Source organism: Spermophilus citellus, assembly GCF_964194105.1.
Source record: "Spermophilus citellus genome assembly, chromosome: 13".
NCBI classification, from domain to species: Eukaryota; Metazoa; Chordata; class Mammalia; order Rodentia; family Sciuridae; genus Spermophilus; species Spermophilus citellus.
Genome location: NC_138193.1, coordinates 54,200,786 through 54,213,876, shown reverse-complemented (window position 1 = coordinate 54,213,876; position 13,091 = coordinate 54,200,786). Strand labels below are relative to the sequence as shown.

The 13,091-nt window shown below is 33.1% G+C and overlaps 1 protein-coding gene across 1 annotated transcript in view; it reads left to right on the top strand.

Annotated features, from left to right (window-relative positions):
• The window catches only part of ALMS1 (ALMS1 centrosome and basal body associated protein), a 225,046-nt gene that overhangs the window by 158,164 nt on the left and 53,791 nt on the right, over positions 1 to 13,091 (top strand). Inside the window, exons 14-16 of the mRNA XM_081264701.1 lie at positions 919 to 1,089; positions 7,099 to 7,233; positions 8,990 to 9,193. Coding sequence (XP_081120827.1) covers positions 919 to 1,089; positions 7,099 to 7,233; positions 8,990 to 9,193 — 510 coding nt within the window. The remainder of the gene's footprint in view (positions 1 to 918; positions 1,090 to 7,098; positions 7,234 to 8,989; positions 9,194 to 13,091) is intronic.

Sequence of the window (13,091 nt, the reverse complement as noted above, 5' to 3'; positions counted from 1 at the left end):
GAAGTACTGGGTCCTGGGTTAGAAAGAAAAACCGTTTTGTAGAAAATAATTCTATAGTTCCTACAAACCTTTCTATATCCAGAAATGTTCTTTTGCCTGTTAGATGTGGCTTACATAGTAGATCTCTTGTCAACAGATATAAATGTATTGAAATATATTTTAAAAGAAATTTGAATACTTTCAAATCTTTTGTTTGTCACATATCATTTTTCTTTTTGTCTGTCTGTCTCTTATTCAGTACTAGGCATTGAGCCTTGCATATGCTAAGAAAGTCCTCTACCACTAAGCCATGCCAGCCCTTACTTTCAGTATTTGTCTTTGTATTATCAGATAAATCTACCTGAAGCAGCTGATGATGTTATCCCATTATGAAGAAATCTTCAACAATGTTGCATTTCATGTACAATAAAATTTTTACTCTTCAGCTTGGGATTCCATGCACTGCTGAATTTTGTCCCAATTATTTTTAAATATTACCCATCTTCTTAATTTATCCTATAGTCTAGCCTGACAATAAAAATGTCAGTTATTCTTATGTATTCCTTGTGTTTGTTTATGTAGTAACTTCTGCTTTAAATGCCTTTCTACCTTTCTCTCCATACCAGAAGGCCTATTTTTTAATGCAAGGTATACTTTTCTTTTTCCAAAACCTTCCTGAGCTAGAAATAATCTCCCTCCTGAACTGATCAGTGTTCCTCTTTATGTTTTCTTATGTCTTTGTTTCTCCACCTTGTGTTATTGGCATTTATTCTGCGTGTTTCATAGCTTCAGTTTGACTAATGTGTCTTGACATTGTAACACTCCCATTGTAGTGCTTTTTTCATAGAAGTGGTCTAAGAGGCAGATTTTTAAAAAAGGTTTGTCTTAACTTCAAGTGTATGTTTGTGTTAATTGTATTAACTTCCCATTTTTCTCTAGGGTCCAATGATGCTATTGCTCCAGAGTTTCCCGCTCAGGTGCTAGGCACAAGGGATGACGACCTCTCAGCCACTGTGAACATTAAACATAAGGAAGGGATCTACAGTAAGAGGGCAGTACCTAAGGCACCCCTGTCACTGGGGAAAAAACCCTTTCAAAAAGATAATGCAGGTAACTGCAATGGCTTTGTGTATTTTGTGACTTGTTTTCCCTGTTGTCTCCTAAATGAGAATATTATCTAGTCTTTATCCTTTTTCTGATTTGTTATGCAAAATTTCCTTTGTTATTATATTGGTATATACAAGAAGGTAAATATTTATAAATGCTTTTAAGTGCTTCAGGGATATTTTTCACCATAGGAAATATAATATGTTGCAACTTTTGAAATAATACCCAATACAGTATGTTTTATAGATGAAAATTTATAGAAAATATTGGTTAAATTGCCTCGTGAATGTATCTCCATCAGATGTTAGAAACTAACTTATCAGGCTGGATTCTTCAAGAAAGTATGTGCTTACACATGTCTTAAATTTTTTTTTTGATGTTGTCGCCAACATTTAAAAATAAGATTTGGTATTTAGAGCAAAACCAGGCAATTTTGGCTGGCTTTGTAGAAATGAACTTGTATTTGGACAGTTTTCACAGCAAAGCTGGAACACGTATACCCTTCCCACAGAGTTGTTGTGAGAATTATGGGGAACACTCTTTTCAGTGATCAAAGGCAAACTATTACTATTATGACCTAGTTGCTTTGTGAGTATCCATGGACTTCTCCACTTTGCACTCATGATTTTTGTTTTTCTCTTACATTCACTGTTTGTTTTGTTCTCTTATTAAATAACATATTATCTGCAAGAAAGAAAAAAGAAAGAAACACTTTTAAAAGATTTTTAAAAAGAAGAAGATGATTTTGGAGTGGGGTGTGGTGGTGCATACATAGCCACTGACTTGAGAGGCCAAGACAGGAGGATCTCAAGTTGCAGGCCAACTTCAGCAATTTAGTGCCCTAAGCAACTTAGACCCTATCTCAAAAGATTAAAATGACTATGGATGTACTTAATGGGGCCCCTGTGTTCAATCTCCAGTACCACAAAATAAATAAATAAACAAACAAATAATACATAAGATTTGCAGCGTCCCTTGAAAACTCATAGTATCAGGTTACACTCAGCTCACGTTTCTCTTCAGCAAGTGTTTTACTCAAATTTTTTTTTATTGCTGCAATTCAAAGGCCTGACAGGAACAATTTAGAGAAGGAAAAATTTATTTGGGGGCTCACAGTTTCAGAGTTCTCACCCTACAGACAGCTGATTTCATTCCTTGGGGCTCCAGATGAGGCAGAAAAATCATGGCAGAAGAGTATATGGAGGGAAGCCCCTCACACAATGATCAGAAAGCAGAAAGCGACTCCTCTTACCATATATAAAATATATACCTGCCTTCCCCCCAAAGACATGCCCCTAATGCCAACTTTGGGGATAAATTCTCTGATTGGGTTAAGGCTCTCATAACCCATTTAAGGCTCTCATGACTTTCATTTCACTTCTGAATGTTCTTGCATTGTCTCGCACATGAGCTTCTGGGGGACACCTAATATCTAAACTATTACAGCAAGATTTGTTCAAATCTTCTCTATTTTATAATCTTTCTGTTTCTAATACATATTGTTGAACATGTTATCTATACATTCCTATCATTTTTACTGAATAGAAATTTGAATATATGCATATAAATAATTTATCTTCCTGGTGTATTGGGTCTTTTTGTTATTGTGATTTAAACTTCCTCCTCTATCTTAATGTTTTTTTGACCTGGAGCACTGTTTTGTCCATTTTAACATTGCTCACTAGTGTACCAGATATGAAGACTTACTTTATATGTAGTTTATTTAAGATATCATTTGCAAAGGAGTAAATAGAAAAATGCAATAACAGTGACCCAGAACACGTACATGAATATGGAAATGAAATATATACAAAGATGGAATAACAATATGGATAATAGATGAAGATGAACTAACCATTGAGTATGACTTGGACCACTGATGATATGTGTAGGAGAAATAAAATTAGATAAATCCCTATTACTCATTGAATTTTTTCCAGGCATATTTAGTCTAAAGGAATGTGTTAACCTTTTAGAATTTAGGCAGTCTGTCTATCTGGCTATCTATCTATTTATTTATTCACCCACCCATCCATTTATCTATCTATTTATTTATTAAAATTTATCAGTTTTGACATGCATGTAACCAATACAATCAATATAAAAAGCATTTCCATTACTTTTTTAAAATTTGATATCATGCACACCGTGTTTCCTGCATGATTTATTACATTAGGAATCAATCACCTTAAGATATTAGACAACCCCACTCCCACATGCCAACTACTATAAAATTAAGATACTTATAAGTATCTTATAGGTCAAGGAATAAAGCACAAGAAAGGTAAATAAAAGGTGCGTGAAACCAAGTGATAATAAAAGCTTAAAATATCAGAATCTATGGGCTGAAACAGTACTCAGATGAACATTTATAACTTAAAAGTAATTATTATCAGAAGCTAGATTAACAACAAGTTATTTTCAAAAAGTAAGGAAAAAATAAGAGTTGGAGCAGAAATATATGAAATAGAGATGAAATAATACAACTGCAAGTTGATAAAAATCAAACAAGTTTAATCTCTTGATTAAAGGAAGCAAGGATTAAAGGAAGCAAGAACACAAAAATTAATATCAAGTGAAAGGGAGCTATAAAATAACCCTACAGATTCTAAGGGTAATATTACAATTACATGTCAACATATGTGATAGTTTACATAACATGGTGCATATTAGAGAAGGATCCTTGTGCTGCTGAAAAGAAAGTGTATTCAGCCATTGACAGATGAAATATTCTGTATATGTCTGTAAAGTCTAAATTGCCAATTGTATTTCATAGTTTATAGCTTCTTTATTTAGTTTTGTTGGGAGACTCTATCCAGTGGTGAAAGAGTCATGTTAAAGTTACCCAGTGTTATTGTGTTGTTTCTATTTGATTCTTGAAACTGAGAAGGGTTTGTTTGATGTATGCAGATGCTCCATTATTTGAGGCATAATTGTTATCCCTTAAGCAGTATGAAATGTCCTTCTGTCCCTTCTAATTAACTTTGGCTTGAAGTCCACTTTATCTAATATGAGGCCAGAAACCCCTGCTTTTGTTTATCAGTTCCATTTGAGTGATATGTTTTTTTCCCGTCCTTTTACCTTCAGTCTGTGGATGTCTTTGCCTATGAGGGGAATCTCTTGAAGACAGCACATTGTTGGGTCTTGTTTTTTTAATCCAATCTGCCAGTTTATGTCTTTTTGATTGATGAGTTCAGTCCATTTACCTTCAGTGTTATTATTGAGATATGATTTTTATTCCCTTCCATTTTATTTCTGGCTTTTACTTTGAACAGTTTCTCCTTTTCTTGACTGTTCTTCTAATGCACTTCTTTCCTTTGCTGGTTTTCACTTTTATTTTTCATTTCTTCTTCATGAAGTATTTTATTGAGAATGTTTTGTAGTGCAGGCTTTCTAGTTGTGAATTTTTTTAACTTTTTGTTCATCATGGAAGATTTTTATTTCATTTTCAGTTATCAAGCTTAATTTTGCTGGGTATAGTATTCTTGGCTGGTATTCATCAAGATCTTGGTATATATTCACAACTTGCTAGCTGAGGGTCTGGATTGAGAAATCAGCTGAGATCCGGATTCGTTTCCCTCTAGATGTGACTTGCTGTTTTTCTCTGGCAGCCTTTAAGATTCTATCCATATTATTATCCTTATTCTATCCTTATGTTAGGCATTTTCATATAGTGTGCCTTGGTGTGGGTCTGTTGTAATTTTGTATATTTGGGGTCCTGTAAGCCTCTTGTGTTTGATTTTCCATTTCATTCTTTAGGTTTGGGAAATTTTCTGTTATTATTTCATTGAAAAGATTGTGCATTCCTTTGGTTTTTGTCTCTGAGCCTTCATCTATCCAGATAAATCTTAAATTTGGTCTTTTCAGGTTATCTCATATTTCTTGAAAGTTTTGTTCATGGTCTCTTAACATCTTTTCTCCACAGTCGACTTTGTTTTCAAGATTATATATTCTGTCTTTATTGTGTGAAAATCTTATCTTCCAACTGATTTAGTCTTTTGGTGATGCTTTCCATTGAATTCTTAATTTGGTTTATTGATTCCTTCATTTTGAAGATTTCAGCTTGATTTCTTTTCAGAATTCTATCTCCTTGTTAAAGTGAACTTTCACTTCCTATATTTTCTCTCTGATTTCACTCCTTACATCATTCTTTACTTTGCAGATCAGTTTGACTATGTCCATTCTAAATTCCTTTTCTGACATTTTTTTAGGTGATCTATTTTGTGACCATGGTATAATTCAGGATTTCTTAAATAAGACAAACAAAACACAGATCCTAAAGGAAAAATAAGTAGATCTTAACATTGTTAAAATGGAAAGTTTTGTTCCTGAAAGATACCATGCACAAGTCACAGATTGAGAGAAGATATCTGCAACTCATTATTAAAAATTCAACAGAAATCTTCATTCTAGTGCTTTTCAATATTAAAAAAATTGGAAATAGCCTTAAGTTGACCAATAGGTTAGTTGGTATTTTAATGCACTAGAATACTGTAAAGCATTGAGAATCAGTTATAATCATATACTACAAATCATAATATCCAGTGAGAAAGGCATGTTGCATAAAAGTACATACAGTATTTGTACCTTTTATATAAAGTCTAAAGACATTTAAAACAAGATTGTACATTATTTATATTGATTATTTTTATGATTCATACTAGTGCAGTGTAGTAAAGAATTCAAAAACATCCTTGAGACTGATAATTTAGTATAAAGGTTGCTGCTGAAAAGAGAGAATCATTGAGACTTTACACAAGAAGTCATCATGTCTGTGGTGTTTTTATTTCTTAAGCTCAGTTGTAGATACCTTGGTGTTCATGTTATTTATACTTTTATAGGCCTAAAATATTTACTCTTCTTAAAAAATTAGATATTCTAAAAATTTCAGAAGATTTTTTTTTTTGTACCAAGGATAGAACCCAGGGATGATTACCACAGAGCCACATCCCCAACCCTTTTTATAATTTATTTAGAGAGAGACAGTGTGTCTCTGAGTTGCTTAGGGCCTCCTAAATTGCTGAGGCTGGCTTTGAATTCGCACTCCTCCTGCCTCAGCCTTCCAAGCTGCTGAGATTACAGGTGTTTGCCACTGCGCCTAGCTCAGAAGAAATTTAGAACAAAGAGATTAGGAAAATTGAAGTAATAGAAATAAGAAAAAAATAGAATTTAAAAGAAAAGAGCTAGCATGATAAGTAAAAACAAGACTGATTCTTTGTTTTGTTTTAAGTAATCTCGAATGCCTTTTTGATTTCTTTCTCTTTTTAAAAATGTTTTTAGTTATACATGAGTACAATATCTTTATTTTGTTTATTTATTTTTATATGGTGCTGAGGATCGAACTCAGGGTCTCACACGTGAGAGGCGAATGCTCTACTGCTGAGCCACAACCCCACTCCCTGATTTCTTTCTTGAAAAATATTAATAGAAATAGGAAATTACATATAATCAAGATAAAAAAAAGAAAGAAGAAACAAAGTATTAGGAAATGAGAGTGCTATATTTAAAATCTAGATGATATACAAGCTTTTTGTAGCCTATATGGAATGCCAAAAGTGGCTTCATAAATGATAAAAACTGAGTAGGCCAAAGAGTTTGAAAGTCTTGTTCAAATCTACTTTTTTTTTAGTTGTAGATGGACCCAGTACCTTTATTTTATTTTTCTATGGTGCTGAGGATCAAACCCAGTGCCTCCCACATTCGAGGTGAGCGCTCTACCACTGAGCCACATTCCCAGCACCTCAAATCTACTTTTTTTACTTTGAAAAACATTACTTGATCTATACCTTTTTTCTTTTTGAAACTGTTGCATCATATCATCATAGAACAAATTTTATTTAAACTTTGAATTCATGTAACAGTTTTTATATAATGGAGTCTAAAATTCTTTTTTCCTAATTTATAAAGGGCTTCTCGTCTTGCATGTTTTGGATGGAGGTGGGAGGGTTGCTTGTCTTATTGTGTTTATTATCTTTTAATTCTCTATGGGATTGAATGATGTCATTATTCCAGAGGTGCAAGTTCAAGTAGCCATCACCACGGATCAGAACCTCTCAGATGAAAAGCAGAAAGAGGAGAACTTAAGTCAAATGGTATTAACTAAGACTGACTGGCCTGAAGAAGAATCCTTGCAGAAAGATACTGGAGGTAGCTGAATGGGATTGTCTGTATATTATTTTCTTCTGCTCTTCTAAAATGTGACTATTCACTAAAGAATATAAAGAAAAATATGTTCTTTAGTCTCTTCTTGCTATCTTCAAACTGTCTCTGTTTTGCTCATTTTTGGTGTGTTTTGGCAGGGGTTAAACTGACATTTTGAAAACTCTTTTGAGCTATTCCTAAAAAACTTGAATAAATTAAACAAATTAATCTAATTGTCAGAAATTCACTCAATGGACTTTCCCCCTTTACTGTTAATATATTTCAGTTCACAAAACTCTAATACCATTGCTTTATTCTAAAGAATAAGCCTTTATCCCTAGGAATTCAACTTGTTTACTTCTGAACTACCTTTCCAGTTATTTTACTTCAGCAGGATTATGCTTTTTAAAGTGCCTTTAATAGCATGTTTAAGTTAGGATTATCTTTGGCTCTGAGAGATGAAAGCCAAAAAAAAAAAAAAAAAAGAATATTCCTCATAAAAGTTCAGGATTTTTATGATGCTTCCATGTACCAAGAAACAATGCCTTTCCTCTTCTATTCATCTCCATTCTTAAAGTGTAGCTGTCTGCCCATATTCCAGCCAGTCAGCATAAAGAAAGGGAAAGGAAAAAGAAAAGCATAATTTCTTCCTTTTTCGATGCTTCTCAGAAGTTACATGTTCTCTTCCTTTTGCATCCTGCTTGCCAGACTTACTCACATGGTCACATCAAACTGCATTGCCAGGGAGACTGATGGTCTTCATTTTGGTAACCATATGCCCAGCTAAACTTTGGACCTTATTTTAGAGGAAAAGGAAATGGGTATTAGAGGACAGCTGGTATTTCTGCTACAGTTATAAACTAGAAACATTTTAGTGCAGAATTAGCCACTTCTCTTTTTTATATATTGGGGTTTTTTTTTTTTTTGTTTTTTGTTTTTCGTTTTTTTTTTTTTTTTTTAGTTTTTTGGAGGACACAACATCTTTGTATGTGGTGCTGAGGATCGAACCCGGGCCGCACGCATGCCAGGCGAGCGTGCTACCACTTGAGCCACATCCCCAGCCCTATATATTGGGTTTTTAAAAAAAGAAGTTCCATTGTATTCTAGAAAGCCCTTCAAATTTTTATTCATTTTTTTACTCTCACTAAATGATGTTCTGGAAGCAGTTTTGATCATGTTAGTCTCCTAATAAATTTTAGTATTCATTGCCCGTGAATAAAAATCTAGGGTCTTTTAGTATCATCTTCCAGAACATTAGAACCAGTTCCCAAACAACCTTTTGAAGGCTCGTTCTTACCTCTTTTCCTTATAGATTCAATAAACAAATAAACCATATACATTCACTATCACTTAGATACTCACTTGTTTTCCCAACTCTATTCTTTTGTTATGTATTCACATTTGCTTAAAATGCCTTTCTCTCTCCACCTCAAGTTGTATCCCATCTTCTAATACCCAACTCTTCCAGAGTTGTTCTATTATATTTCTTGCTGAAATTAGTTTTTTTTTTTCCCCCTTTGATACTTATACCTCTTATCTGTCTCTTCTGGTATAGTCTTTAACACAACTGTTTATGTATATGTTCTTTTTATTACTTCAATTTAGATAGCTTGCTAAACACATTTCTGATTGATCTTTTTATTTTTATTTTTGACACTAGTAGCACAATGCCTTCATGTTTTTCACATAAATATTCTTAGAGGTATTTAAAAATTTTTTGTCAGCTTCTTGTCAGTATAAGTTAGTAATTTTTCTCTCTTAGGTTCCAGTGATGCTACTGCTGCTAAGCACTTAATTCAAGTACAAGATACGAAGGCTGAAAACCTACCAGACATGAAACCCATTGAACCCATTTGTGGATTCAACCAACAGAAAGAGGAACAGAAAGAGGAAATCTATATTGATAGAACAGTTTCTAAGGAAGCCTGGACAGAAAAGAAAGAATCCTTGCACATAGACATTTCAGGTAACGGAATTGTCTATGTGTGTCTGTCTAAAGAATAAGCCTTTATCCCTAGGAATTCTTGTCTGTATGTTTGTTTCATTCTAATGAGAATACAGCTTCATTATTTAAACAAAGATCCATTTTTTTCTCCCTCCGTTTTTTAAACTTAACACAAATCATTTCAATGCTGCTTTGTCTGTGGACATATGTATTGATTTGTAAAATAATTTTTAAATAAGTCCTGGGAAAAACTTTAAATAACTCTAGCAACTTAGAAACAGGATTATAAGAAACTACAGTCAGCCCTCTCTGTATCTATGGATTTTGCATTTGTGGATTCAACCAACCCAGGATCAAAAATATTGGGGAAAAAATTGTTACTTTATTGCACATGTACTTTTTCCCTTGTCATTAGTATTTAACAATTATTTATATAGCATTTCATTGTATTTAGTATTATGAGTGATCTAACAATTATTTAAAGTATAAAGGAAGATATGCTTAGTTTATATGCAAATTCCTCCCCATTTTATATAAGGTACTTAAGCATCCACAGATTTTGGCATCTGTGAGAGGCCCTGTGTCCAGTCCCTACAGGATATTGAGGAATAACTGCACCTAACACTGATGGTAATAGAAATAAAATATCATGTCTCTACTGAAACAGGTAAAACCAAAAGGTATTCCAGAAGACTATGACAAAGACAGTGACAGCATCAATACAAATTTTTAAAAAAATTATAGTAAGAAAGAGCTCAAATCAAATCCATTTATATTTGCCCATGGCCCTATTTTTATGACATAAAAGCATACAGAACACAAACTATTACTACCTGGTTGTGAAGCTTTACCTCTCAGATGAAGCTAGAAGAGTATTCAGATAAGCTCCTAGACTCCTTTCTCTCCTTATCTCTGTATCCTGTATGTTGAAAAAGGGTAAGAATTTCAACAAGGTAACAGTACTATGCAATGAGGAAAAGATAGTCTCTTCAATAAATGGTGCTGGGAAAATTGGATAACCACATGCAAAATAATGAAGTTGAATCTTTACACTATATACAAGATTAACTCAAAACAGATTAGAAACATAAACATAGCCTGAAAATTATAAAACTCCTGAAAGAAACCATAATAAAAAAGCTTTGGGAAATTGGATTTGGCAATGATTTCTTAGGAGATCATACCAAAAATACATGAAACAAAAGCAAAAATAGTCAAATGAGACTATATCAAACTTAAAAACTTTTGCATCTCAAAGGAAAAAAGAATGTGGATTGACAACCCACAGAATGAGAGAAAATACTTACAAATCATATATCTGATAAAGAGCAAAAATCCAGGATATATAAGGAACATCTGCAACTCAACAACAACAAAACCCAAAAATCAATAACCAAAAATAAATAAATAAGTGGGCAATGGATTTGATAGACAGTTATTCAAATTAAATATATGAACATAAGCAAATGTATGAAAAGATACTTGATATCTCAAAAATGCAAATCAGAACCACAATGAGATATCAGTTTATCCCATTAGGATGACCACTATGATATAAGGCCAGAATCACAAATAGTAGAAGGGATATAGAGAAATTGGAATTTGAACTCATGCACTGTTAATAAATGTAAAATGATATATGGAAATTTCTGAAAAACTTGGGACGGGAGTAACCAGGGATTGAACTCAGGGGCACTCAGCCACTGAACCACATCCCCAGCCCTATTTTGAATTTTATTTAGAGACAGGGTCTCAGTGAGTTGTTTAGCGCCTTGCTCTTGCTGAGGCTGGCTTTGAATTCTCTATAAGAGATAACAGAAAAATAATAATTGAGCCTGCAATTTAAAAGAACATGCCAAGTTCTAGAGAAAAAAATACATATAAAGACCTGTATTGAGATGTATGTTGATGATAGCACTGCATTTCAAAGGGTAAAAAATGAATTGTATAGGCATCCACACAGAAAAAGCAAAAAAGAAAATCAGGGGACAGGCAGAGGAAAGGGAAGTGAAAGGAAATATAGTTTAAAGTTGATAAATCAAGAAATACATGTACAAGTACAGTGTTTGAAATAATAACAGTTACCCCTAAAAGAGTTAAACTATAAAACATTCAAAATACTTGGAAAAACAGTGGCAGTTGGCATGGGGGTAGAGGGAGGAGCAAGCAAAACAAAGTCAATTTCTGTAACAAAAGAAAAAACTAATCATAAAAATTAAGGAATGGAAAGTATACCAAATATAAACCAAAATTACCTGCATTAAAAATTGTTCTGAGAGTAGATTAAAAACAAACTTATTTCTATGCTATATAGCAAATTCTTTGAAAACACAATGATCCAGAAAGGTTGAAAGTGAAATGAAAACTTAAAGGCATGTCAGAAAGAACTTGGGAACATTAATATAGATGAAGTTAAATTCAACACCAAAAGTTTTGCAGAAGTTAAAGAAGAACATTTTTTTATCTGTAATCCACAATAAGAATATATTGCGTAAATCTTTAAATGTATGAAATAACATAACATGAAAAATACATAAAATGAAAGCCAGGAAATTTATGTTGCCTTAAAGAATGAAAATATGGAATTATGTGAAAATGTTCTTAAGGTTTATTGTTAGGCAAAAGGTGCTTAAGGTTGGGGCGGGGGGGAGTTGTGGCAGTGGTAGGGCACTTACCTAGCATGTGTGAGGCACTGGGTTCTATCCTCAGCACCACATAAAAATAAGTAAAATAAAAAATTTACAAAAAGAGAGGAAGGTGGAATATGCATTTTGAGAAAAAACAGTAAAAGAGAAAATAAACTAACAGAAAAACTTGGACATTCAAAAAGAAAGGTCTAGGGGCTGGGGTTGTAGCTCAATGGTAGAGCGCTCACCTAGCATGTGCAAGGTGCTGGGTTCCATCCTCAGCACTACATGTACATAAACAATTAAAATAAAGGTATTGTGTCCAACTACAACTAAATAATTAAAAAGAAAGTTCTAATATAGAATAGTAGCAGGCACAGAGCTTCTCATAACTTCATGTTTTCAAGGTTTATATCAATATTTCATTCATTTCAGTGGCTGAATTGTATGTGTATGACACATTCTGCTTATCACTTTGTTCATTAATGGATATTCAAGATGTTTCTGTCATTTTGCTATTATGAATAAATGCTTCTGTAAACATTCATTTGCCAGTAATGGAATTGCTGATACATGAACTAATAATGATTAATCATTCTGCCAAAGCAGCTGCTCCATTTTACATTCCCATCAGCAGTTCGTGAGAATTTTGATTTCTCAATAACCTCACCAGCATTTATTATCTCACTTTTTTTTCTTATAGCCATCCTGGAATGTGTAAAGTAGTATTTCCTTCCTTTTTATTTATATTACCTTCATGAAAAATGAACATCATTTTTCATGCGTTTATTAGCCAGCTGTGTATCTTGGAGAGATATTCAAATCCTGGCCTGGTTTTTAATTAGTTTGTCTTTTTATTATAGAGTTCTAAGAATTCTTTAAGTATTCCAGATATTACCCCATATCAGATATGTGATTTGCAAAGATTTCATCAAATTCTGTGGGCATCTTTTTATTTTCTTGATGGTAGTCTTTGAATCACAAAAGATTTAATTTTGATAAATTCCATCTATTTTGTCTTTTGTAGTTCATGTTTTCGGCATCATAGCTAAGGATCCTTTGCTAAATCCAAGGTCATGAAGATTTATTTACCCCTATGTTTTCTTCTAAGTGTTCTGTGTGTTTCACTTTTACATTTATGTCATTGATCTATTTTGAGTTAATTGTTTGTGGTATGAGGTAAGGGTTCACCTTCATTTCTTTCCATGTGGATATCCAGTTATACCAGCACTATCTGTTAAAAAGACTATGCTTCTGTCCTTTCTTTGCCAAATAGTCTTGACATACTGAAA